The 27834-nt window shown below is 42.7% G+C and overlaps 1 protein-coding gene across 3 annotated transcripts; it reads right to left on the bottom strand.

Annotated features, from left to right (window-relative positions):
* Positions 1–333: 333 nt before the first annotated feature.
* ppp2r5cb (protein phosphatase 2, regulatory subunit B', gamma b) lies at positions 334–27504 on the bottom strand. Of its 3 annotated transcripts, none has more exons than XM_035143808.2 (16): positions 27363–27504; positions 26807–26866; positions 24328–24493; positions 10753–10952; positions 7631–7741; positions 7407–7499; positions 7173–7303; positions 7020–7079; positions 6758–6866; positions 6622–6675; positions 5964–6134; positions 5693–5820; positions 5472–5573; positions 5182–5254; positions 4722–4838; positions 334–4008 (listed from the first exon to the last, which is right to left on the bottom strand). In XM_035143808.2, exons 1-16 carry the CDS (start codon positions 27387–27389, stop codon positions 3874–3876), a joined length of 1737 nt encoding a protein of 578 aa, XP_034999699.1. In that variant the 5' UTR covers positions 27390–27504; the 3' UTR covers positions 334–3873. The 3 variants fall into 3 exon arrangements, with proteins under 3 accessions (XP_034999699.1, XP_034999701.1, XP_034999705.1); XM_035143810.2 differs by having other exon boundaries at positions 24328–24490; XM_035143814.2 differs by lacking the exons at positions 24328–24493; positions 26807–26866; positions 27363–27504 and adding an exon at positions 16607–16824.
* Between the last annotated feature and the right edge of the window lie 330 nt (positions 27505–27834).

The following is a 27834-nucleotide window of genomic DNA, read 5'->3' as shown; positions in this document are numbered from 1 at the left end:
TCATAGTTGAAACTATCATGAAGTGGTTCTAGAGAAAGTTTAGAATTATAATCTTTTTGTGCACACTGCAGCAACAATTTTCCTCCATCTACGTCACCTCCTCCTCTCTCTTGATGGAGAAACATGATGGTGGTAACCTGACGGACACAAAAAGATGCACATCACCTCTCCAGAGGGAAATGTTTGTTTGTTTGATTAATAACCCTCTAAAAAAGGCCGTCCGGGCCGGATGTGGGCTGATGTCCATCAAGAGCGCTGCAAGGAAAAAAGGCAGACATCTTGAATTAAACTAATAACGACTCACAGAACACTTTTTTTTTTAGGATGAAAATATAAAACTCACATGTTCTCTTTATTTGCTGTATATAGATAGATGTACACCACTGGAGATTTGGATAAAAGCACACACAAAAAGCTCATGTATGTAGGATCTCAACACATGTCTGAAGGTGGAAAACAAAAACGGAAAAAAGATGTTGGATTACAGTAGATAAAAAACTATCCAAATTCTATATGGTTTTCTAAATGTAAATCGTCACATGTGTTGAAGTCTGTGCCACATACCAACCGTCTGCGGTTGCTAACAACCTCTGTATTCTGTACACGTGACATTTTGTACAAAATATGAAATCTACCATTGAATAATAGTTATAACATAAAATAAAAGTACATTATATGTACAATATTAAATGAAGCCATTTAGTATGAGATATATACTAAAGGACACTTGCAATAATCATTCTTTTCCCGAGAAAAAGAAAACAAAGCTTATGTAAAATGAAGAGAGCTCCAAAGAAGCCAATATTAAAGCCATTTCAAGAAGAACAACAGTCACCAATGGAGGATCGACGCCAAGTCTTCATCAGTGGTTGACACTGAACATGAGGTTCCTATGTGTGTGTACTACAGGCTGTATAAAAGATGGATGACATGACAGCTCCCCAAAAGTGAAGCCAAATCAGCGTGATCGCCCCCCGGTGGTTGGCTCCAGTATATGTCATAAATTGTCCTTACTCCTCATTAGTGGATTGGACACAGGTCAAACAAACAAAAAAGTCAAAGTACGTGATAAAGATGGTTTCTGTCATTATAGGTAGTCCTTTTCACATTGATTCAAGTGCTCATGTTTCTGGTAAGTTTGTTTTTAATTATTTATTTGTTACTATAAAAATGGCGATAACGACTTGATTGACAGTTGTGACTCAAAATTAGTCAAACGTAATGGTGGGACCTAGATACCGTGGCTCACTACTGCGCAGACACTGGCTCCAAATGGCTTTAAAGCACAAGATGGCGTCACCTGTATCCTGGATATTTTTTGCTTCATGTGTCCACCATCTTTATATACAGTCTATGGTGCGCGCTCCAACATGATTTGCTCAGTTTCAGTCGCCATTTTTTGGAGTTGGAGGAAATAAATGTTGTTCGACAGAGATGAGAGAAGACGTCTGAGGCAGAACAAGGGGGAGTTGAGTCTGGCCACTGAGAGACGTGGACGAGACGCGAACCAGAGTGGACCAATCACAAGTTGTGTCCATCTGCATCGTTACGACATGTAGTTATATTTCTTCTTAGACTATGTCGTAGGCTTTGAAGCCACAGCGTACTCGTGGAGTTGATCCAAGGCTGAAGTATAAACTGGCCTTAACACCATCAATCAGAGGACGCAGATTTCTGCAGGGATGGAATCACTTTCCTTTCAGCAGATCCACTGTAATACCCAGGGAACAAGGGGATGAGTTTTTTTTTCATTTTCATCAAAAAAAAAGCCCTTTGGTGAATGTTGTTCTTCAAGACAAACATGGAGAGAACTGAACAACGTGACTGCAGTAATATTTACAATTTGCACATTCAGTTGAAACACTGACGAAGAGGTTCTGCGGGCGAAAGGAGGAATCAAGCCCACAACAAAAACAAGAAGTTGCAAGCATCCAGGAGCAGAACAACCAGATGCCCTACAGGGTAGCACTCGGCTTTAAACAGGGAGGGGAGAGGAAGGGCGAGGGGGGTGGAACAATGGTACAAATCAGAAGTGGAATGGGACAGCGTTACGATGGGAGGTGATTGGCTCTCCCCGTGGAGGCTAGCTCTTATCCACAGGCACCCAGGGGAGGCGACCCCTCACACACACCAGCACAGACAGCATCACAGAATTCAGTTCTTTAGGAGTTTTGTTCGTTTGTTTTTTTTCAGTTGTGTTTCTATTTTCTTTTTCAAGTTTTATCAGGAAGTGCTTCATTGCTGAAGTGGTTTGGGTCGACCACTCTGCTTCTCCGCTCGAGCGCTAAACCACAAAATGGATTTTGCAGCTTCAACAAGGCATGTGCTGGAGTCCAAGGGCCCCGAGGTGTGCAGAGTGCGGATTTAAACATGCGTCCTTGTTTTTTAATGTCGTATTATTTTTTAATGATCTGGCATTTTTTCGTCAATGCTACTACTCGATTCTCAGTTGAGCAAAAATCCCCTTAGACTATAAAAGGCACTGTGAAAAGAAAGGCTCATGTTTGACCTCTTCAAACCAAACACACCTCACCCATGACGCGGTCTAATCTCTAACAAGTGTTTTATAAATAAAAGGGTCTTGCTTGAGAAGAGTACAAAAAGACATGGCTATCAGCACATTGTCCGCCCCTGTTGGCCATCTCTCGACACACAGCGACTCCGTGTGAATCTCTGACCTCTCCTAAGCCTCACATGAATGACAGTGACTTGTACTGAATGCTAATGGCCGTGGTACACGCGGTCCTACAATAGCTGAACGTGAACGAGGAGCCCAAAATAAATCCCACAATCCCCCCCCTCTCATGTAACTGTTGCAGCAAAGCGGGGGCCTGAGCCGGACTCATCCCGACGACTGATCGAACACGTAATAACTCCCAGACACACGCCACAGCCCATGTTGACTTATTGCCTACCTTTTTAAATACAGGAGCTGAATTATTGAGAGAAGTTGGCACCGAATGACGCTTCTGCGCAGGAACATACACGTGGTGGATGAAAAAAAACCTGGACCTCTGTCACGCACACGCACGGCTCGATGAACTGAAATGAGCTGCAGCACTTTTAATTCACACACGCTCCATCGCCGCTCCTGATTAACAGACCAATCAATGAATCCTCACAGCAAACGGAAAAAAAGAACCGAGAAAGAAAATTGAAAATGCCAAACTGAAGAGCTGTACAGATGGGAAGTGTGTTTTAACGTGAGACGAGCTCCTAATATACTATGTTGGAAAGAAAATATATAAAGAGCGTTATGTTATGAGAGGAATAGCTAATATTTAGTTTATAGAAACAACCGGCATTTTTTCATCAGATGATGCTGTTTTTTTCTTTTAAATAAACCAAAGAAGTACGTTTTAATTTGTACAAGCACCTGACATCTATAAAGAAGAGGCAAGAAGAGAAGACAGCTCACACGCACGCATACAGAGAACAGAACACCTGAGAAAAATGACCAGAAGGGGGCAGCACAGCACCCCCGAAAACACAACAGGTTGAGAGGACAGGATAAAAGAGAGAACGACAGAAGGAGAGGAGAGAACGACACAGTGTCTTGGGGGTGAAGTTCACGGTGCGTGTCGTGCGGGAGCGTCCAGCACCGCGGACGTCTCTGCTGGACGACAACCAGGTGGGGTGGGTGGGGCAGGGATCAGTAAGGGCCGGGGCGCCGCTTGTCCGAAAGCTGAATCAGGCCCTCGATGTGCGGCTTTACACAATTTCTGTGTCGGGGGAGCAGGGACTGTTTCACTTCTGTGTTGTGCTGGGCTGGACTGAGATACCAGATGTCTTGTCATTGTGCGGGCCCGCCTTGGGCCTGGGGTTCCTCTGTGGATACTGCTGCTGGTTTATGGTGGATCCCGGGGTGGTCTCTTAGTGGCCGTCATGCGTCGTCAACATTTCCTCGGCTCTCCGGTGCAGCTCCAAGGCTGTGAGCGTGCAGATGTCCCTGGGGAGCTCTGATTTCCTTCGCATCAATGGGCGCTCTCTCCTCTGGTCTTTTTGGATCTGGACACATGGAGACAGAGTGGTTTTAGAAGCTTTCTCTCCAGCCCTGCTTCACACACATCTAACTCCTGCCTGCCATGAGAAACAGAAATGTGCCACATTAATCTCTCTCAAGACAAACAAAAAACACATCTGCCTTCGCACGCACACTGTTCTCACACTTTCAACACAAAAAAAAGAAAACACGACTGATCCACATGTCGCACTGATGCTGCAAGGCCAAAGTAAAGATCCTTACATAAACAAACCTCACACTGCAACACAAAGATTGAAAAAGGAAAAGAAAAAACAGAGCATGATTACAAATGGCAAATATTATTTATCTCAAACAATCTAAAATTCTCCCAGTTTGTCACTGTTTTACTAAGCAGCAGGAAGACGCCTGGTGTGAATCACGTGACCCACGTATCTTAGTAATCTTGACAAATGAAATTATTCATGGAATGGAGGAGACTGTTTTTCCTCCGGCTATGTAACATAGCCTGAAATAGCCTCAAATGTGTGAGCGGTGGTCAAACCACATCTGAATATCTGTGAGCAAGAGGAGATCGTCGACTAGATAATCGTTTAAAAACATTATCAAATACATTTCGATGGACGTTCATGTAGCTGGGCTGGCTGCCCCCCAAGTTAACTCAAACCTACTTCAGCAAAAGACACGTATGCATATTCACTTATTCATAGTCACTACACACTGACACACCATTCCTCACCTGTGTCGCTTCCTCCACGACGGCTTTCTTTAGCATATTGACATCGTCCAGCAGTGGCCCGTCTGTCTCCATGTCCATTGGACTGCCTGAGCCCACCGAGTCCACGTACGTCATAAACTGAACGGGGAGAAGAGAAGGAAAGGAAATGTCAGAGAGCACCTCAACCACTCATGTAACATCTTTTGTGTGTTCAGTCATTGCAGCCTTTGATTTCAAGTATGTGGTCAATCAAAGAGCTTTCTTCTCATGCTAACATGCACCCGAGAGGTGTCCATAGAACTCAGCATATTTTGGTTATGTTGATTTACATGCAGACTCAAAATCTGAAGCAGTTGCTCATTGTAATCACAGAAACATAAATGTGGCGTGCAAGATTACAGTTAATGAGGCAATTCTTGACATAAATCAGTCAGTAAGATGTCTGCAGCAGATCTGCTGGGTTTAAAATCTCTTTACTCACCTGTGGGTTCGACTTTGCGAGATTCTCAATCTTCAGCCACGCTTCTTCTCTCTCCTTCCATTTAGCTTTCTCTCTAAGACGCCAAACAAAACAAACATCATGAAAAGGAAACTTCAGAAAAATTCACCCATCATACACAAAAATCTGCCTTTCAGGAGGTTTTGGTTCAGTTTTGGTCCATTTCTAATGATGTTTATATGATGCTTTTAATCGTGTGTAACAGTGTAATAAGACACAGAGAGCTGAGGCTGCTCTGGAAATCCATACATGACATCTCCCTTGTGACTTACTTGCTTTTCTCTGCCCTGAACTGCTGGGTGCAGTCATCGAACAGCTTCTGGTTCATCTCCATGAAGAGTTTCAGAGCATTGTAGATCAGCCCGTGGATGGTCCTACAGACGCACAAAGACAACCACTCGTCTCTGGATTCATGTACTTAACTATCATCACAACCCATCATCAGACAGACACACACAGACCCACACAGGGCAAAGCCAGTGGAGGGACTCACTTGTTCCAGTGGGTCTTGGAGTTGCGGTATAGGGCCGGGAACATGATTGGCAGGATCTTGGCGGCATTGTCACTGATCAGGCTCATAATGTACTCATTGTTCCAGTAGTACAGAGCTCGCTCCGCTACCTAATGACACATCAGATCACATCAGGTTACAGATTCATGTAGACATTTCATTTTGATAGAAAATGTGCCCAAACGACTTCAGCATGTATGTTGCAACAAATACACTGAAAACACACATTCACGTTCTGGAATAGATGTCAGACCTGAAAGTGGGGGCTGGACACACACTTGGCCAGCTGTCTGAACAGGGGCTCCATGACTTTAACAAACTCAGACGGCTCGATGACGTCCAGGATCTCCTCCAGCTCGTTGAGGAACATGACCTCTTTTGGACTGTGGGTCTTTGGCCAGTACTTCAACAAAGCCATCACTGTCTGCACGCACACACACAGACAGACATGCACCCAGTTACAGGCTTATTAACGGCAAATGTTTGGACAGCTGACTACTGTTAAGTAAATAAGACACGACAGATACAACACAGCAACACATTTAGAAAACCACAGACTGCTATATGTATGTGTGTGTGTTTGTACATGTATATATATATAAATAATAATAAGGTACTTGATCTGACTTTAATGGTTTCAAAGTTAGTTAGTTGTTCTGCTTTTGAAGACATAATGAAACTACTGCTTGATGTATTTTTCGTGACTAGCTAAATAATAGGGTTCATGAGTACCTGGTAAGTCAAATTACAACTTGAAACACAAATGGAATTATTGAATGAAAACACGGCTTGGCCGACGGACTCCTCGGGTCCGTACTGTTCCAAGTTGTTTCTTGAACAGCACGGATACTGAGGGGTAATTCAATCAACTATATTAACAACTTAACAATGTTAATAAATCAAAGTCTCACCGGTTCTGTGAGGGTGCTGTCCTTTTCTAGGAACTGTACTACACAGTAGGCCAGCTGAGGGAGAAAGACAACATGCAGTGAGTGTTCCACTTCTAACAAAACGCCAGTATTATAAAGACACTGACAAGATATTTACCTGTGGGTGATATACACTAAGTGACTTGACTTTGTGTAAAGGCAGCAGAACTTTCAGGAGGAATATCTTGTGCTCTTCCTTCAATGGTAATGCAAATCCATTGATTATGCTGTAAGGAGAGAGATGGTCATAAAGGAAATAAGTGCTGCAGTAGAGCTCCACTCCAATTGACTTGGGGAACATTAGGGTACCTACTGCATGTGCATCATTATGACAGTTACTGGAAATGTAGCACAGAAGTATACAAAGAACTGCTTCTTACCTGCCTAATATTTCCAGTAATTCTGCTATTCCATTATGATGTTCAGTCTCATAAATGAAACTGAAAAACAGCAACCAGAAACAATGAGTTCACCAAGTTCCACAACAACCCACGCAACAATAGTATGTCCAAGTCAACTAACTCAGCACTCACCTATAAAATATGTTATTTATCTGTTTCCTAATGTACGCTCGCAGGCCCAGGAACTTGCCATAGATGCGATGTAGAGTGGTCTTTAAAAAATCTCTTTCCCTGGGGTCTTCACTGTCAAACAGTTCTAAGAGCTAAGCACAAGAAAAAGCTGCTTATACACCAATAGCAAATACAACTTAGAACCAAAGACACAAATGTTTAAAGTGAAAATAACGCAAATCATTATGCACTTACCTGCATTACAAACTTCTGGTCAATATACTTTTTGGCTATGTTTGGTTGAAAGTCAGGTGACTCTAAGAAACGTAGGATGAATTCATAGACGAGCTGTGGAGGATAAGCAAGACGTTCACAGATTTGAAAGAAAGCTGAATGGATTTAATTCTTGCCAGTCAACAGTGAATGAGTAAAACGTTCTCCCGGAGTACACGTCTGTGTGTCCATGTTTGCGTGTGTACCTGTAGATGTGGCCATGCGGCCTCTAACGTGGGCTCATCCTCCTCTGGGTCGAACTCAGCACCCGTGGGGTTGGATGACGGTGGCAGCGTTCGAAACATGTTCACAGAAAACTGGGCAACAGACAAAGAGAGATTAGTTAATTCACAATTAAGACGAAGGACTCATGATACCATGTTTCAACTAAGGACCCATTTTAAAAACAGTATCTAACTATATTAAACTATATCCAAAGGCTTATAGTGCAAAAGAAATAAGTCCATTAGAATTAGTTAACATGCAGACCATGACGTGTCTTTTAATCCAACATTAGGCTGATATCAAATCAAGTATATGATAGAAATTAGAAATACATTTAAAAAATATATATTTGATCATTTGAAAATACAATTACGTTGCTGTTGATGCCTCGTAAATTACCATTTATAACAAATGAAGAAGAAAGAAAAGCATCTTAAAGTTAAACCAGACAACTGCTGCTCTCTATGAATGCTGGTGGAGGGACAGACAGTGAAGGTAAACATAGGAAGCAATGGCCATGATCTTTGTTTTTCAACAGTTACACATAAACAAGTGACGAAAGCATCATTAGTGTACTTTATTAGGCAGCCCCCCCTGTGCACTGACCTATTATCACATTTCATACTGTGTTTAGCCTTCTATTGAGCCATAGTGAAAGGTAACAGCTGCTATTATTAAACCCTTGTAAACATGACCCCCCGCTGCTCAGTTTGGTGTGGTCGAGTCGAGTGTTTGCTTCTAAAACACACCTGACAGCAGAAACAATGAAACTGAATGAGGAGTTCTGAAATCCATCACTCAGTATTTGACAAGCAAATAAGACAAATAATCGATGGGCTGTGGTGCAACAGACAACAAAACTCTATGCGGCTCTGTCAAGAACGTCAAGGAAGATAAATTAATCTTCTCCCTGGTGCTGGGTAGTGATAAGAGCTTCTTTCCTTTACAATTCCCAAAACTAGGAAGCATCTGTCCATTTTCCCTCTGAGTCCATTATCACTTTCCAGACAGCACGCTTGGACGCTCCCTCCAGAGAGCAGTCATCAAGAGGTCAGGACAGTCACTCACCATTGTGTTTATATTCTAAGCAGAAACCATTTCTTACATCCCCCCAGGGAATAGAACTAATGGAGCAACCAGTGCTGTGTCAACCAAAGGTCGGCCAAAATATTGTTCTAGAGCCCCGACGCAGAGGCATCAAACGTGCTCTGACAGAGCGAGGGTTCGTGGGAGAAAATAATGCATGCGGCCTTAACATAAGAATACACTCTTAATGGCTATAAAAGTGTTTGTCGCGTCAATCTCCATACTTTGATGATGAAAGCGGTCAGTTGGCTTCAAAGCGCCCTCGTCTTTAAGGGGGCAGTGGAAAGGGGCTGCCGGGAATAAGAGTATATTTTCATGCTGATTTGGCCGCTCTGTTGCATTTTCTGCTGCCCTGATCAAATGAAGCCACGGCGACGACGATGGGGCGAAATTTGCACCTTGATCATCTGCAGTTTACCGTGTGGCATTGAGGCTGGTCTTTGATTAACATCAAAGCCCTTTTAATTATTTGGCTTGGGAAAGCAAACCTGGCACCTTGAACGCAGCCAGGCCACAACCTCAGAGGGGACCGGTCTCTAAAAAATATACAGCGGCAGCTCAGTGACAGCCATACTGACAACAGCTCACATCTACAGACCTCGGATTACTGACCTCAAATGGGCATGAATGAGGGGTATTTAAATAAATACCACCCACTGACCACTGAATGAGTCACTTAATAGTTTACCAATTATTTAAAGTATTGAATCAGGTTTATGTGACGTGGATGTTTGGATTCTAACAGAGGTCAGTGATGCTCATGTGAGTTTCCTATGACTTAGTGAGCAAGGAGCTAATAAAGACTTACAGGGTCTGAAACCAGGAAGCACTATTGGCAGTGGGAACCTTTGTGCGTCCAAAACCCGTAGCCCAAAAATAAAGCCCACAGGAAACAGAATGAAGCAGCTTCTTAACCATTTCCAGATTATTAAGGACATTGGTGCATTATTAAAGCAATAAGTACAGCTTATAGAGTGAGATGACTCTTTAAGGTTACATGTATTCGCTAAAATACAGCAGAGCTTTAGTCACGGTCTTAGAACTTCATCGACAAGAAGAGAAACTCCCTGTCACCACAGATACACATGGTAACTCTCATCAACATATAACTGAGCAATTAACCGACCTGCTGTAACTACATGAGCCAGACAGACATGGTTTGTTTTATGGAGCTAAACGCTGTGGCCTTATAATGTTAATTATCTGACATAAGCCACAGAATGACATCCCTGGGGAGGTCAAGGCTGCTGTGATATAGATAATATTTTATGGATGCCAATCTAAATTAAGAGAGGCACTCAGTTGTTGGGGGAACAGTGGTGATAAAATAAATGCTAAAAGTATTTTATGTTTAATACTGCTTGAGATGCAGTGTTAAGATAAAACCTATAAAACGGTAATCTACGCTACGAGACGTGTCATGATTAAATCTGTTTGTAATCTGATTGTAAAGTCGCGACATGGGTTATGAAAATCTGGTGCACTGTAACAATCTGGTGCACCAGTCTTGACCACAAGACATTAATGAGGCAGAACAGGAAAGAATGCAACTCACAGCTGTATCCGCATAAAAGACTCTAGAAGCCTGTGTAAAGGTTATGTTATGTTTGTTCCTTTGTCAAGATGCACGACCTATCGTATTTAAGGATTGGATAGGATTTTAACATTGGTGAAAGTAGTAACCATCTCTTTTAAAACAGTAGTAGATACAAAACGTATTGTTGCTTCTACTCACTAATCTGAATCCACACAAACCTGCAACAGCAACCGAAACATAACTAACACACAGTCCATTCCGGACCATCACACAGAGAAGTCTGAGCTCACATTGTGAAGGAAATTGGCTTAATTTTCTCAACACAATTCATTGACTGATGTAGAGTATACAGACGGCACAACAGATTTTTCTGTTGTGAAACATTTAATAGTTCAAAAACTGTCCTTGATTGTCAACTTTGTTCAATGTGAATGCCAATCACAAATCCAAGTCCCTAATTCACTGTGTTTGGATACTGACCACATGAACCACCTCTGGGTAGATGGGTTCGGTGATTACGTTCCTGTTGTGGGTGATGTACTCCACCATCTCGCTCAGCGCTGCCCGTTTCACCTCCTTCCATTTCAAGTCGCTCAGTGGGTCTGAGACAAAATCGAAGAGGACGCAGCACTGCCGCAACTTCTGGATGAAGAGCTTCTCCTGCTCTGCAGGGGGAACGTCTACGAGAGAGAAAAGGAGGAAGACGGAAATTAAAAGATGTCAGTGTGTGTTCAGATTTCACATTTCAACACACAAGTACAGAAAGTTTATTTTACTGAAAATTGAACAGAAGTGAAATGAAATTTAAAATTCAAGTTAATTACACTGTCAAAGAAATTATCCCTCGCTCTATTGGAGCAATGGTTTGCCAATTGACGAGAAGTGTCGGCCAAACTGACCATGTGAAACACGGATCAACCATCATGTTTTGTCCCACTGTGATAACCATGGATTCAAGTGTATAAATGTGTGTGTCCTTCTCAGAGCGATGAGGCGACTGTTGATAAGAAGTAATTCTAACAAGTTATGAAACATTTAACTAAAGCTTGACTAAATGATGTACAATAAATTAGACAGAACAGAACTGATCACACTGCATTAACACTTGTGTTTGTCGTAACGACCCACAGCATAGCCAGCTTTTGTGCTAATGTGCCATGCTAGCTATCAATGCAATGCTAAAGAGAAGTACACAGGAAATAAAAACCAGATGAAGACACACCAGGTTAGCCAGCTGCCCCCTCATTCCCATTCACGTGATTTGATTGGCTGGTGGCTCCACATGGAACCACATTGCAGCTCCACAAAGTATGCCATCACCTCATTGAAAGTGAATGAGCAACGTTTCAATTGAGTCCAGCATCATAGAGAAGCATCCCAAAAAGTTTGCAGGAGTTCTATATAAAAGGAAAACACTTAAATGATGCCGTGTCTCCTGAACCATCTTTTATAGACGTTGCAGAAAAATGTTGCACTCATGGTGGCTTCTATGCTTTGCAGCCTTTTTTCATGATCAACAATCACTGTACAAAGCTTTTTCTATGTTTTCCTCTTTTCAAGCACTCACTGATAACAAGGCTTTAAGAGTTATTCGTGTTGAGTTCGTATTTTGCTACTGTGGCGCTCATGTAGTGAGACTTCATTCAAAGACTTTATCAATCAATAATTTAGCCTTTAAAACGACAGTGTCACCACCACATCAATGATGCATTAGGCTCTAAGTAACGCCTGGAGCAATACGGGGCCACACCTGTCTGTGTTCAATCACTAACCTGCAATTTAAAAATCATTACATGTTTTTGTCACTACAGCACACACAACCGTCAATGAGCCAACCTCCAGTCTACAGACTCCGGTCTCCAGCCGATTGCATCATCACCGCACAACAGCTAATAAATCAATGAACAGCACAAATCCCTCACTCAACACAAATATATGATCAATTGCATAAATTATTTATCAAGAAAATGAGACACAAATAATATAAATGGCTAAAAAGGTAAGTTTGGAGTGTATGTTAAAATGCATAAAGATGTTCATCAACCCTCGCACACTGATGCAGAGCAGACAGCTCGGCGCACAGAAGCTAAATACAGAAGCACAAGGAGGTTTTCCTGCACTTTGAAACTGATACAAGTCTCAGAGGACCCAGAGGGCTTTCCCTACTCCAACACCAAGAACGTTTCAGACACACAAGCTGTACAGCTATATACTGCTGTCCAAGCAAGAATTTTAAAACAATGCTAAACCCTAACCGGTAACCACTGCAAGGATTTAACACAAACTACAACGTGCACTCTCCTTCTGGTTCTTGCCAGTTTTTGGGTATTGTTGCGAAAGGGCAGGGTAATGACCTGTTAAAAAATATAAAGTCTAGAAGCGCATCAGACCATCTGAAGTAGTTGGTGTCCTGTGAAAGGGTGACCTACTGCATGCCCTCTCGACCTATCAGTAAACTAAGTCAGTAATGTTACGTTGTTTTGCTATGAAAATGGCGGACAATCATGAAACCAGAGCATCTGAGAAGCAGCGTGTGGAAGTATTTTGGGTTTTACACCGAATAATGCAAAGTAACGATCAAAGGTGAAGCTGTTTGTAATCTGTGTATCATGCAACTACCTTATGACAAATCTGAGGAGGCACCAGACGAGCGGAGCAACGTGTTCAACCTTGTCTGACTGTTTGAATATTACTGAACAAACTGTGTGTGAAGCCCAATTTGCTCAAAATGTAAATGTACACAAGCAACCCAGGAGCTAATCAATTTGCCTCAGATGATCAAACTCCTCATGAACAATCGTCATGTGTACTGTAGGTTGCCATGGTGACCACAGACAGAGACAGGACTTTGGACGAGGGGCTGACTGCTGCTATACAGCGGTGAAAGCAGACTGCTGCTGCTACACTGGAATCATATGCTGCCGATTTGCTGAGCCTAAGAGCTGCGACCACGAGACGAGTCGGCACGACTGACCTTGTTAAACATGGAAGATACCAACAGGGAGTAGAGAGAAGGAACTCCAATACAATTTGTCAGTACTTTCTATAACTTCACAATCTATAAACAATACAAAATGCAGATGTGCTGGGGCTGTGCCTAGAAAGTATTATCATTATCAATCACTGTCACAATCAATCATGACTATTAAGTATTATAGAACAAATTCTGGGTTAATCAATCAATCGTTTTGTCTATAAAATGTCTGAAAATATTTTAAAGTGGCAGTTTCTCACTGCCCAAGGTGATGCAGTGTGCCCCATTAATTACTAAGACTGTGTTGTTGTTGTACCATTAGGCTAGAACTGTCCCAAAGGACACAGAAAAACAGAACCTAAAGTTGGACCACAAAATTACAAGAAAGTGTAATAGGGCTACTGGCCTTATTAAAATGAAAAAAATAATCATTATGAGATTTTGAATTCTTACAGAAACCTGCATTAGCACAGATCAGCCTGTCTGAATGAAGGCGAGAGGTTATGGGTCCGTCTGGTTCCAACAACAGGATGTAGAATGATACTGGGACACGGGAAATTGTCTAGTCGATGTTGTTTTAAAGAGTGGGTTGACTCTATGAAAAGAATATGTACTTTGAAATATAAATAAATAAGCATAGATCAGCCTGTGAATGCCACAAGTCAAATGATTGTAGCATAACATCATATAAAAAAAACAAACAGAGTCAAATTCAGTCAGTGAACCCGAATGTCAGATTGAAGAAAACATTTAGCACTCTGGGCAGAGACATTGTTTTTCCGACTCTACAAGACGGTTAGGCCAAAATAATTGATTATGTTAAATTATGTAACGGCAACTGACGCCATGTTATTCACACAAGTTAACCACAAACAACGTAACAGTAAACAAAACCCCCCTATATTAACTCTATAACCCTAAAAGGCAGCTTCCAATTTTCTTTAGGTGCTTTCCTATGAACAGAAAACGGATGCATAATAGATGCATACATAAATCTCTACATAAACTGACTCATATGACTTGCATGTGCATGCACACTCCTCTATACACAGAATGACCTCATTTTTCCTGGAAACTTCAGTTCACCCAACATTTTGTATTCATCCTTTGTATAATCTGCCTTTAGCACACAAAACATTTAACATGTCTGTATAACACATCATTTCAGGTTACAAACCTTATCGTTTGCAATAAAGAAACAATGACCACAACAATAATCACAAATATTTGTAAATATTAATTTCCAGTACTTTTTTGCAGTACCGTTTTGAATGTTTCCTCTATGGCATGTTGGCGCAATGTTACTAAAATCAGATATGAGACCAGTAAAAATGTAATTACTGTTCACTGATGAAATGAATCAGTTCTAAGAGCTGCAGAAGTGTAGGTTGTGCAAACACCCACACAGACGAGCGCCTGATCCTGGATGAACGGCATCATCAGACGGACTTCCCTACACCTCCACGTTTGTGAGTCACAGCAGCACTGCCGGTATTCAACACACAATTCCACATCCAGCTGCCTGTGTGCTACCTGGAAATGTCAAGAGTTTTACCTATTTAATAACCGTTTCTTTATAAATGCACTGAAACAGCGCACTTCAGCATTTAAAGCTTCGGTTTCCAGAGGTGGTGGATACTTGAGGTTTGCTTCTGCAGTACAGTACCTCTGAACAAGGAGTCAAAGTAGCTCTGCACTGACGTCATATTTCATTCTCTCTAACCAAACTACTGGCCACAAACAGGATCTAATTGAGAAGCATAAATAGGTCAAACAAGTGGGAATTTAGTTCACCCCTGAGATTCGACAGTCACATCCACAGAGGACAGTAATGGGGATGTGTTACATATTTCTGCATTCCATTTATGTAAGTATATACTTGTAGTCTCAACTTCCCAAAAATGTTTAAAACATGAAGCAGCTATTTCTAAGCCATGTAACTTTTCTAAGGAAAAAGCACACAACTTTGTGTCCAGACGTGTACTATCGACTCAGCCTGCTCAACTCTAGCACAAACAGGAAGCAGGAAAACCTTTAATGTCAAAAGCTCTCCAAATGTATTCAAATTAAAACACACAACATGTAGACACACAAAATGAACACAGAATATTTCACTGGTTTTATCAGAAATGCCCCTAAACCCTCAGTAGGGAAACTTCTAGGTCAAGCACACCTGTATATGGAAGTGGTGTGTACCTGTTACTTTGATGCTGAAATATGGGTTGAACCGTGAACACCTCATCTCATCAGCCCCCCCGAGTGCCGAGAGGTCTGGCAGCTCCTGTTACACAACAGCACTAGGGTTTCTGAACAGGCCTGAAATATTAAAAGTCATGCTGTGCAACTGCAGACTTCACACAGACCTCTCTGCATGGATGGGCAAATAACCTTTACTCATCTAAAGGCTCAAGCTTGCACACAGGAAACCAGTCACGGAAACAAATTGCTCTGAAGAACAAATCTCCAATCCCACAACATCTACTGCTGCATATATTATCAACTAATGTAACTGTAGTACCAGTGACAAAAAAAAAAAAACTTAGTGCAAACTCTGGGTGAATGTAGAATCAGTCCAACCAAAACAAATCGAGACAGGTAGCTATTATTTTAATTTATGTATCCCTTTGCTTTTTACTTATGAAACCGTTGGAAACACATGCAAGTCACAACATGCCATGCAGTGGTATGCATGTGCTATAACAGCCTATATGTTAAATGAACACTGCCAGATTGGTTTCTAGAGAAAGTTTGATGTAAATAAAATAAAACACAAATATTAGCTTTTCATTTCTGACAGTGTAACATTCAGCATCACTCCCAGCATTCATTCAGAGTCAGTTTCTGTTTTCCCTGCTCAGCCCAGCACACTTGCTGCAGCTCCCAGGTTCAAGCTTCATCTGATAAGTCAGCAACTAAAAAACTACTGGAAATTCAGCAACAGCAAACTTGCACCGTTACAGTCCCACACAAACTGACAACAAGCTTTGACCTCACTTCCTATGACATCTGCAGTCATGATGGGGGATGGGGAGACTCCAAACTAGCACTCTCCCACCCTCCCTCCCCGTCTGAAGCCAAGTAATGCAATGTCTTGGCAGAAACCCTTCCTCACTCTTCCTCGCTGACACACAAACACAATCCCCTGCTTCCTCTTCCAAAAACACTCGTGCCACCAACACCAGATAAATGTGACTCTTGCAGTAACTTTTACAAAAGTCCCCTGGCACAGACATGTTCCTCTATGACATCCAAATTAGCAGCTGCAGTTACTAAATGAAAACGACATTCTTGCCCATCATCCCTTGAGAAAAAAAAAGCAGGAGCACAGAGCAGCAGAGGAGGCTGATTTCCTATTCTCACCTCTGAAATGCATGAGGGCCACAGGCTGGAAAGGCCCATTGGAGCTCGGTGCATCCAGAACCATCCCGCTGGCAGCTCTAGCACATGCCAGCATCAGTGAGCTGAGGCAGGAGGCAGGGGGGAAGAAGGCAGCCCAGGCTAAGGCGAGGAGCCAGCCTCCATTTTAGCACCAACACTCGGAGCAGAAAATGAAGCTCCCCTGCTGCTGGAGGGAACCAGCTAGTTAGTGATGTCATCCCCCACTGCAGCCGCCCGGTTGGCCGGACGCAGTCACATGGGCTGGCTGTCAGAATAAATAAACATGAGGGAAGGGATTGGCTGGTGGGCTGAGGGGGAGAAGGGGAGGGACAGTGACTGTGATTGGAGCAAGAGCAGCTACCTCTGTCAGGAGTTTTAAAACACAAACTACAGATCCGATTTCACCACAGCCTGTTATGAAATGTATATAAATAGAGAATATTAAGAATAGGACCAGGAACTATCCATTCCCACCCAATACGTGAGCAGCTTATAAGAATCAGTTCAGAAGAGGGTTAAGGTGATATCTCATTGGCAGCCTATAACAACAAACTCTAATACCACAAATGATCTTACAGATAACAAGTCTAGAATCCAATGCAACAAACTTCAACACACAAAAAAAGTTCATATGTAACCACAAGTATTGCAAGTTTATAGCTGTTTTTATTTAATATAAAACACCTCAAACAGGAAAACTATACGCCGAGGTTATGTGCCCAATGCAGGGTGTCAGATAAAAGCCCTTTGTACTTGTGTGACCGCCTGTATGTGTGAGCTGCCTTTGTGTGAATGTGTGTCTGTTTTTGCATGACAGATGGCTCTCCAGGAGTACAGCCCGGGCCCAGGTGTATGTGACAGAGAAACAGGAAGGCAGGAAGTCCCAATGTGAGCAACACAGGATGTGCATGTGCGGTAAGCAGCACACTGTCTTTCCCAGCAGCGCTGGAGACAAAACACAGCGCTGCTAAAGCTGTGCAAGAAAAGGGCATTATTTGACATTTCAAGAAAAGATATGTCTAAACATAATTTACGAAATGAATTTGAGCAATTCGGTGAGTGTTAGTGTTTGTCAACATTATATAAAGGTAACACACACAAAAAATGCCTGTGTAATATGAAAGGACTGATGAAGTTCAGTTATATAGTGCTGGATGTACAAAGTCCAATTCATATCAGTTTTATGCTGCTGAATTCATTATGTGTTGCATATAATGTTTCCTTTGTCCGGCAGATGTAGCCGTCAATAGGGCTTTGGACAAGTTAAATAAAAACACTTTTGTATCGCACAGTTGGACGACATGTACAGTTTTCCAAACAAAGCCATGTGTTTTTAGGTCAAACATTTATTTTGACTTAGGGCTGCACATTTAATGCTATTTTCACATTGGGGACATCAGCTGCATCAAAACAAGCGTCCCTAACTTTCCTCTCAACCAATGACAACGCGATTTTCCACCACGTCGTAGAAACTGGCAGTGAGTAAAATAAAGAAGTGGGAGTGGGAGACATCGGCAAGTAGTGGGAGGAGAAATTTTGAAAAAAACTAATTGTGCAGAGGGAAATCACACTGATAGTGATGAGAACAAGATGTATTCATATATTTAGTTTTACGTTTCAGTATGTGTACCTACCTCCCTCAAGAAAACCATGCCTCTTTTTATCCACAATTGTGCAGCTCAATTACTGTATTCTAGTTGTCTACAGTCACTTTATATAAACACAAAGAAATGCATTATTTGCTGCTACTTCTGCTTTAGGAGGTGCAGGACGTGTTGGGGTGGTACGAGTCGGGATGTCACATTTACATTAATCTCTCCTTAGTCTCAGGCTTGCTTTTGTTTGCTTTCGCTGCAGTGGCAGGACCCTATAAACCAGTCAATTATGTTTGTCAGCCAGCTAAAAAACATCTTAAACTAGGCTACACTGTACGAATACGAATGAGTACATCCCGAACATAATGATCTAGTCCCCAAACACAATTTAGCAGCGCAAATGAACTCAAACACCGAGTCTGTCTGGTCCTCTTATATACAATAATGGGGCATTTCAGCAGCAGAGACTAATCTGAGCATATAAAGGGCTCTTTCTTGCCTTTCTATTCCAGAGTCATGAGGCAACATCCCATCTAAAGACCTGTTGTTCTGACCAAGACAAGATAACGCTAAATACAGACGCTTGTTACAAATACGATCCAAATGCTCCCTTGCCACATGCATTCATCGGGCTTGTGCATTTTACAGTGTCTTTGATATGTCTGGCAGCAGGAAGAGAATTAACCTGTGAGGCATCATGAGTCTGTACGGGATGTTTGCTCATAGTCGAGCTTTCTCTACATTCATCATAGATAGGAGTAGGCCGGCGTAAAATACACAGTGGTGCGGTTCATTTCAATGAGGTCTGCTGATTTGCAATGTCATGGCCCCCAGTAATAAACGCTTAAGGCTTGAATCTATTTGGAGAAAAAGACCGATCCATGCAGCATGAGGACACACAAGCTTTTAAAAAGGAGCTGAACCTAATTTTCCCATTAAGCAGCTTCCAATGACAGAAACACAGCTCTAACGTTATCCTGAATTAATTAGCATTTATCTAACAGTGGATGATCAAATCAAATGAGAGACATCATGTTTATTATTATGGCATAACTGTACCACTTTCACATACAAATTTAACAACAGATTCCTAGATTCCTATCCGCAGTATTATTCTGGGACACAAACCTTCCTCTTCAAGTCAATGTTTTAATTGTCCATAGGCACAAAGGTGATTTCTCCTGCTGCTGCCTATGCTCAGTCTGATTTCCACAGACAGGTTTATGTGTTTGTGTGTGTGTGTGACAGAGAGCTACAGCGGATTAGAGAGTTCTGCACACCGCTCTACGATGGAGCAACAGCACAAAACACTAAGATCTTTCATGCTGTGTAAAAAAAAAAGTATGATTATGAACTGGTGGCAAGACAAATCTGAATGTCGGGCAGCCACAGTGTAGATAATTACCCTCCAATGCTTTTCAGTTTGGTTTTTGTCTGGCCAGGGATGTCATTCTCATGAGATGCGAGTCTCTTCCTCTACTACAACCTGCTTTATGTTTCTGTCGACCACATTAAAAAATACCTGCAAAAGATTCAGTTTCTCCTCAAACTTTTCTACCCTTCTAGAGTTTTAACCTGGCTGTTGAAAACATAAAGATGATACATCATTAATCAACGCTGTGCAATGCGTTTGTCTTCCTGTAATAGTCACACATTTTAAGCAAACACTGTAATACACACACAAACAATATTAAAGACACTGTAAGAAGTGACGTAACCGCTGTAGTAAATTATGCATGGGGATTGTTTCTGCACTCTAATATTAAAACACTTAATAAATCCTTTTTCAAATCAGCATTAAATCAATACCCACAAATAAAAGAGTGACTTTACAAGCTAGATTTCACCTCTCACTCTGCATTTTAGTAAAGTGATAATAAAAGGGCTAAATTATAATGTAGTTAGAAATTATTCAAATATTTCGTTCCAGAGGGGCAAAATAATTGTTCTCATTCTCTAACCACCAGATGGCGACAAACCCATTGAGGCCAAGGGTTCGTGCAGAACAGGTCCTGCTGTCAAAGAGAACACATACAGAGAACAACTGTCGTCCTGTGTTTTTTGGCAAGTAATATACTAGACTGAGACCAGAAGGAAATTAACAGGCACCTGTAGAAGACTTATCTTCTCTTTACTTTCTACGGTGAGAATATCTCCAGCAAACATTTAACCAGTACACAAAATTCCTGATTTGTGTACTTTTCTTAAGCCTTGTAAAACCCAGAGTCTGAAACAGGCTCTCGCCATATGAAGCGTTCGACAGAAAGCAATTAAACGGTTGTGCGGCCAAACCCGAAAGCTGCGAGAGTTTAAATGTACTCTGGAGTCACAACAAGTACATTTGGTGGACTCATGGGAAAGGCCTGCCTTCTGGTCAGGGTTTTTCATCCTCACCTCAACCTTGTGGCTCTGCGGGACAGGCTCGCGGACATGTGTTTCCATCAGGAGGAGGTGAACATGCCTGGAATGAAAACAGGCCACGCTCGGAGCCTGTTTGGACAGGACTGAGTGATAACATCTACCGGGCCACTGTGGGATAATGTTTTGCAGAATGTTATCAAAGTTCTCACTGGGGTGTGGGAAGTGAGCAGCCTTTATCAGAAATTAAGTTATGCCTGACGCAGCCCGGGGGTAATGGCTAACCAGGACCGAGGCAAAGGTATAGTTTATGCTAGAGTGCAGTTCTTCTTGTGTCCATTATTTATAAACCAAAAGTAAAAACTAAATGGTTCACGATAACACCACAGCTGCTACAGTTCCTACATTTTGCTCCATTGTCTCCAAAAAAGCGATCGAATATTTGAACATTAACAATTCTCCCTAAAGAGGATCGCATCCTTTACTCGCAAGAGGCTCACTGGAAGTAGAGTGAGCACACTTAAAGAGCTGCAAAGAAAACTAAATAAAGAAAAAAGGAGGGCGTGTGTGTGAAAATGGAAAACTGCATTTTGCAGACTTCTGCGTGCCAGCCGAGAAGTTAAAAAGGGTGCAACGGGCCACTGATGCAGCAGGATCCGTAGTCAACTTGTGCAGCACCTGTTCTAAACTTGCCTGTTTGGACTGGGCTGTTTGCTTGGCCTGTGGTAATGCTGGTTTCAGCTTTCTTTTTGAAACTGTAAAAGTGTTCACCTGTTTATTCAAAGTCTAGTGAAGCTCGACTCAGAATGCAGAAACCCCCGCGCTGGAGAATCAGTTGTTGCTGCTGCTATTGTCGTGAACACGCTGTTGTCATGATCGACAACGTCACTCGCATTGATGAGCCCCGGCCCCTGCTGCTACAGGGCGCTGGTTTCCTGTTTACTCAGTTCCGCCTCATTATTGCGCCTTATTAGGTTGTGAAGCCACATCACACAGAATTCAACACTGCTTCAACAAGACACATCAAAGTGTGAAGCCGATTCTCGATATTTTCATTCCACATATGGGAGACGGAGATTTCTGGTATTACAAGATAGATAGATGTGTTTGTGAGAGAGTGAGAGAGAGTCCCCTCAGTCAGCTGATCCTGAGGCTTCAGGCTTCAGAAGAGACGGATATTATTACATTAACTATTCAACGTGTACCACAAAACCTGCAGTTATATATCCCCTTCTAGTTTCAACCACGTAGAGCACTTTACCCTATGAGTCATATTCACCTATTCACACACACATTCGCACAGCGCTTCTATATATAGTGCCTCTATATATAGCATTTCTCTGTCGCCCATCCATTCACACATCAGGCAGTTTGGGTTTAGACACGCAGTTCCACATGCTGACTGGGGGAGCTGCAGATCGAATTATTGACTTTCTGGTAGTTCCACAGCAGCCCACAGTGCCATTTGGCTCTCAACAGAAAGGGCACGGTAGCAGATTATCCGACCACCGTCACTGATCAGAAACTGTACAGACTCGGGGATCACAGCCTGAACAAAGAGACTGGCCGACACACACAGACCTGGCTGCCTCCAGGAGATACAGCAGCATGTTAGAACTAAGATTTTCATATAAATTTTAAATGTTAGGTCTTACACTGAAGAGACTAAAATGCAAAATCTGCTTGAAGGAAATAGTGTCGGTGCTATAGCAGCAGCAAGATATGTTACTGCATGTCACAGCCCAAGGCTACATCCGCACGTATATGCGATCATTAAAAAACGCTTTTAAAATGAGATCCTTCTCTGTCCAGACAAGCGTTTTAGCTCCATATCACAAGTCATCTCTATCCATGCTAACACACATGAAAATGCATTTCACATGACCACTCACGTACAATGGTCATGTGTCTGCCGGTGTAAACAGAAAGCAGATTTTCTATTTGCAGTTGGTTGCTTGGTTGCAGAAAATACAGCAAACAAGTAACGGCAATGGTGAAAAGTAAGAGCAGGGATTTCTTTTCTCGGTTTGAGGGCGAGAAGGACAGAGCACACGCACACAGACACACCCACTCACAAACACTATTTTTATTTTCCCTTTTTTTCTTGTTAATGGCTTATTTTTCTGTGATATTGTTCACATTCATTTAATTAAATTGCGAGAGAAGGAGAGGGGGTGTGCGCGAGAGAGAGAGAGAGAGAGAGAGAGAGAGAGAGAGAGAGACTGAGCAGATAAATATGTTGTGCAAGGTTCTGCAATAAAGCGACAGTGCTGAACACTTTGTTAGAGATCTTTTATGTTATTATGAGAAGTAGAAAATAAAATAAATTAGTGGGACAAATTAGACTGTGGCAGGTCGCCACGGTCTGACTAATCAATGGGAAACAGTAGGCTAACGCAGACAAGCATCTTATCTCTTTGTGAGATGGGGGAATTTGTGTGACTTGTGTTTTTCAAACGATTTGTCTTTGAGATGAAATTCCCAAGCATCATTGACAGTGTCCAAGCTTATTAACTAGGCTTCGCTTACTGAAATGTAAAGTCATGAGGGGAGTTGAAACTGAAAGACTTTTATCCTTTGTTCGATTAGAAAACTGCTGCTGGTTGTTTTTTCTTCATTTCCTCTGAGTTTTCATCTTTTCTACTAGACATAGATCTAAAATAACTTTATATTGCACTGATAAATATACTTAATTCCACAAAGCAGTTGACTCAGTCTTATAGCCACTATCATCTACAAAAACTGTTTTTGTATTTGTACATGCATTTAACACTCCATTGAGGGCGGCTGTGGCTGAGTGGGGGTAGAAGCAGGTCGGCGGTTCGATACCTATCTGCATGCCAAAGTGTCCTCGGGCAAGTTACTGAACCCTTAATTGCCCCTCATAGAAAAAAAAAGTGCCGCCCATAGACGCACTGTATGAATGTGTGTGTGACTGGGTGAATGGCTATATAAATACAGACCATAATGTAATGACTTTTTTCAGTTCACTGCCAAGTTAGCTGGGAGAGGGCAGTGGCCAGCCTCGTTGTGTGTATTCATGCATGGATACACAGACACATGCATAGACAATATAGCCAGAGGCAGAACAGCAGTGTCCAGTCCTTGCTTTTCAATCTGGTGCTCTGCTGAAACTGAGCTCACAGTAAAGTAAATAATACATTAACAATATGCATTTGCAAAGATCCACACAATTTTTCCACAAAGGGAAGAGGAGGGAAGGACAGACACTGCTTGTCTGGTCACTGGTAACATCCTGAAACACAAGGACCATGGAATTAAAGCTTTATCTCATGGATTACAACTAAATATAGACACTTGGGCTAAATCCAGCGCAAAGTCCATCCCATGTACGTCCTCTGTTTGTTTCCATGGATTGCGTAATGTCATGCTCAGCTTAGTATTAAAATGAGGGTGATGCAGTCGGGGATGTTCATAGACGTTTCAGTATTCATTTCAGCTGAGTGTGTTGTTGTATGTGAACATTGCACTTTGTTGAGAATACAGCATTTTCTTACCCATTCACATGCCCAACTCATCTATTTTATGAACCTAACTAAAGAAAGTCCTCCTAAAGGCTTCTAAACCCAAAAGGCATTTTGTCTAAAACTCCTCAACCAAATGCAAACTGCTCCAGCCTAGAAACAGCGGCACAATACGTGCAGACGACAGCTCCAAATCCTAGGGCACTGGGTAATTAGTTTATTAGGTGATTAGGTGACAGGACCAAGGAATTGTACAGGTAAATACCTTTGAAAGCTGGCAGTTTCTGCAGCTCTCTGTTGTTGCTCAGGCTGAAGCGAGAGGAGCTCTGCCTTTTGTCCTTTTTGACAGGCGTCTGGGAACCTGGCTGTTTCCCCTTTAGCAGCTGAGTGGTGGGAGGAACGCTATTGCTAGCCTTCCTGTTCGAGCTCTGCTGAAACCGGAAAAAAAAAAGAGACACATTAGTGACAGTGAGGTAAGAGCAGGCGCATGCTGAACTGTGGCGCACACAGTGTGAAAGAGTATCTCTTTATGGATCTGATGAAACTGTGTGCACGTAGCCACCGGCTAAGCAGTTTGGCTGCCGTATGCTTTATCGGCATTTTAATTATATACAATGCGTCACCATTTATTCAATAAGACAGTACCTTGCATTATGTAACTAGGGTCATAAACTTCCATTTACCCAATGTACAGACTTACATTGGGTAAATGGTTCATGATTATCATCATTCCATTTAGCCATCCAACTGCGTTTCTCAAAAAAATCCACTGAAAAACACACACTTCGATACAGAGCTTATTCCGCCAGATGCAGCTGTGGAGCTGTGTCTGTCTAAGTCACAGCAGTTTCATCAAATTCATTTAAGACCCAGATAAAGTTGGCCACAGTCTGCAGCGCTGCAAGACAGCAGCTTAGGCTGGGCTGCGAGCAAGCTGTCGAGGCAAAGTGGGAAATCACGCTGAGCTAAGCTGTTATGGACTAGATTACATACTAATGTAATACAAAGACAGGAATTAACTCTGTACTCATAAGTTCATTAAGAAAAAGTAGAGACATCTGTCAATTATTTTCTAATTCAATGCTCAGACTGTACTTCATCACAGTTGTGGCTTCCTAAAACAGCAGATGAAGCCCTCCTGTCTCCCCTCAGTTTCATACAACACTGAATATGAGACAATAGGAATGGTGGGAGGTGGTGTCAACAGCTCAGAGCCCACTGATTTCAATTTGACACAAGGCTGCTGCATTAGTGGATCTGCGACATGGCTGCTCGGCATAAAACATGCAGGATTATTGCCCTGCATGAACTCGGCAGAGAGCTGATAACACATCTTCGGACAGAAAACAAAGCAAGGGTCAACAAGGCCACAAGACATATCTAAATTCTTTATAACTTTTATTGCTTTGAGGCAAAGCGTTTAACTAAGATAAATGTTTAGGGAAATAAAGTGTTTTGAAGCCTGTCATTTTTCTTCTGGCAATTCAAATAGCCGTGAGCCACTCGTGAATTTGATTGGCTGGCTCCCCTAAACTCAAGTCATCCACAAATCATTTAGCACCAGGTTAACAACAAACAGCAGGAGAAGGAAAACCATGGTGCGGGTACAACCCAGTCCTGTCAATGAATCCTGTACAGTCCACCAGAGGCCTGATAACAAACAGGATATTACATCTGAAATTCTGATTAAGAGGACACCAACCTTGTACATGTGATAATCCTTCCTCACTACATGGAATTAAAGCTACAAGACATCATGGGCATCTCACCACGGTCGGAATCTGACTCATATTCGTACAGGGGCAACATTGCCCATTCCACAGATTGTTTATCCTCTATGCGAGTACCGGCTCCACTAGATGACAGGTGGAACAGTTCATCACTGGCTACCAGGAGCTGGACAGCAGAAATGAGGCTCCACTTGGGGTTTGTTAATGGTGGAAAACCACACTGCACAGGAGCTAAACACTGGCATAAGGGCACAGACTACAGTCGAAAGAACAGGAGTACTGTTTCAATGAAAATTACTCAATTTTAGCACTGTCACCACACAACAAGGTTTCTTTTGGCCAAGGGGCCTTTTTGCAAGGAGTTTGCATGTTCCTCTCTTGTCTTTATGGGTTTTCTCCAGGTACTCCAGCTTCCTCTTACAGTCCAGAGGTTGATTCGGTTAATTGGAGGCTCTGAATTGACCATAGCTGTAAATGATTAAGTGAACGGTTGTTTGTCTCTTTATGTTGGCCCTGCGATAAACTTGCAACCAGTCCAGGGTCTCGCCCCTACGCTAGCTGAAATTGGCTCCAGCTCCCCACCTGCAGCCCTTGCAGGATAAGTGGTAGATAATGGATGGATGGATAATAAGTGTGGACTACTGTGGGATATTGCAAGGTCATTTCTATAATAACAATGATATAGAACTCATATTAGCTATGAACTATAACTGTATACGATATTTCTACCATATCACCAAGACTTTAAATCATGGGTATGATACATTAAGGTTTGGAGGGCATGATTTTATCCAATCTGAACATCCCCATGTTTGAACAGAATCACATCAGAGCACTGCAGTGGTGACTGATAATGCAGGGATTGGGCGTGTTGATTCTGACAATGCACTCCTTTCTCAAACAGCCACGATGCACTACACACACTGTGGTGTCTATGGTGCAGCATCGGTGGCATTTGAACTTGACCCACTGTTCCATGATTAGTGCCTCCTGAGGTGTCCTGCATCAGCCTACCTCATGCTCGGAATTCTCCTGCCCTCCACTCTTGCCCACTTTGGTAGATTTAGGGGTCTCCTGAAAGAAAGAGAGAGAGAGAGAAAGAAAGAGAGAAAAGGAAAAGTGTAAGTGCTGAGGTCATCTTGGCATAAGCAGATTGACAACATCAGCCAGCAGTCTGCAAGTGTGCCGCCGCCGCTGTGCACAAATCCCCGGCTAAATATAGCGCCTGCCCACCCAGTCTCTCACTCTTCAATGAGCAATTCTCCTGTAAGCTAGCTCACGTTACCCCGGAATTCAGCTCCGAACCCCAGGCGGACAACACGAGAGACAACCCAAAGAGGCACCAACTCACACAGGCTGTCACATTCATTCAAAGTGAACATAACGGTTTTTTAATTGAGCTAACGCACCAAGTGCTAACATGTTGGTGAGATTGCGGCTAGCTGCTCCTCGGCTAATGTGATGCTGCAGCTAAAATGTCTCCTACTGACACCGACCTATGGATAAATACGGTGAAATAAACCGCACGCGGACTTTCTCCTGCAGCGCCACAGGCTCCGGGGACGCTCACCTTGTCCTTCTTCGTTTTGTTCGGCATCGTAGAAGCGTCTCCGCCCTCGCTCCTCTCTCGGATCCTCCACAACCAGAAACCTTGACAACTCTCCGGGCACCAAACCGCAGGGCGGCTCAGCCCGCCCTCGCTCCGTGATTGGCTTGCGACCCGTCAGCTGACCCACCCCGGCGTCACCGATTTTACACGCTGCGCTGCGGGGGACCCCTGCTGGCGGCAGCTGCTACTACAACACGTGACAGCAGGCGCTCAAGCTGTGTTTTAGGGACTGGGCGATACCTTTGTGAAAAAAAAAGAAAAGGGAAAGCTCTGGAGATGACACGGGTTGGGGGGGGGGATCATGCCAACTGAGGGTTTTTAGGTGGGTGCAGCCTTTATATATAGCATCATCTCTACTTCTGTATAGAATGCAAGCAGCCCCACCCCCTGCAGGGCACCACCACAGCACAGGGCAGCTCCTTCAGCCACAGAC

The sequence above is a fragment of the Hippoglossus stenolepis genome, chromosome 20 (genome assembly GCF_022539355.2).
Source record: "Hippoglossus stenolepis isolate QCI-W04-F060 chromosome 20, HSTE1.2, whole genome shotgun sequence".
Lineage (NCBI taxonomy): Eukaryota > Metazoa > Chordata > Actinopteri > Pleuronectiformes > Pleuronectidae > Hippoglossus > Hippoglossus stenolepis.
This window is presented reverse-complemented; position numbering and strand designations above follow the sequence as displayed.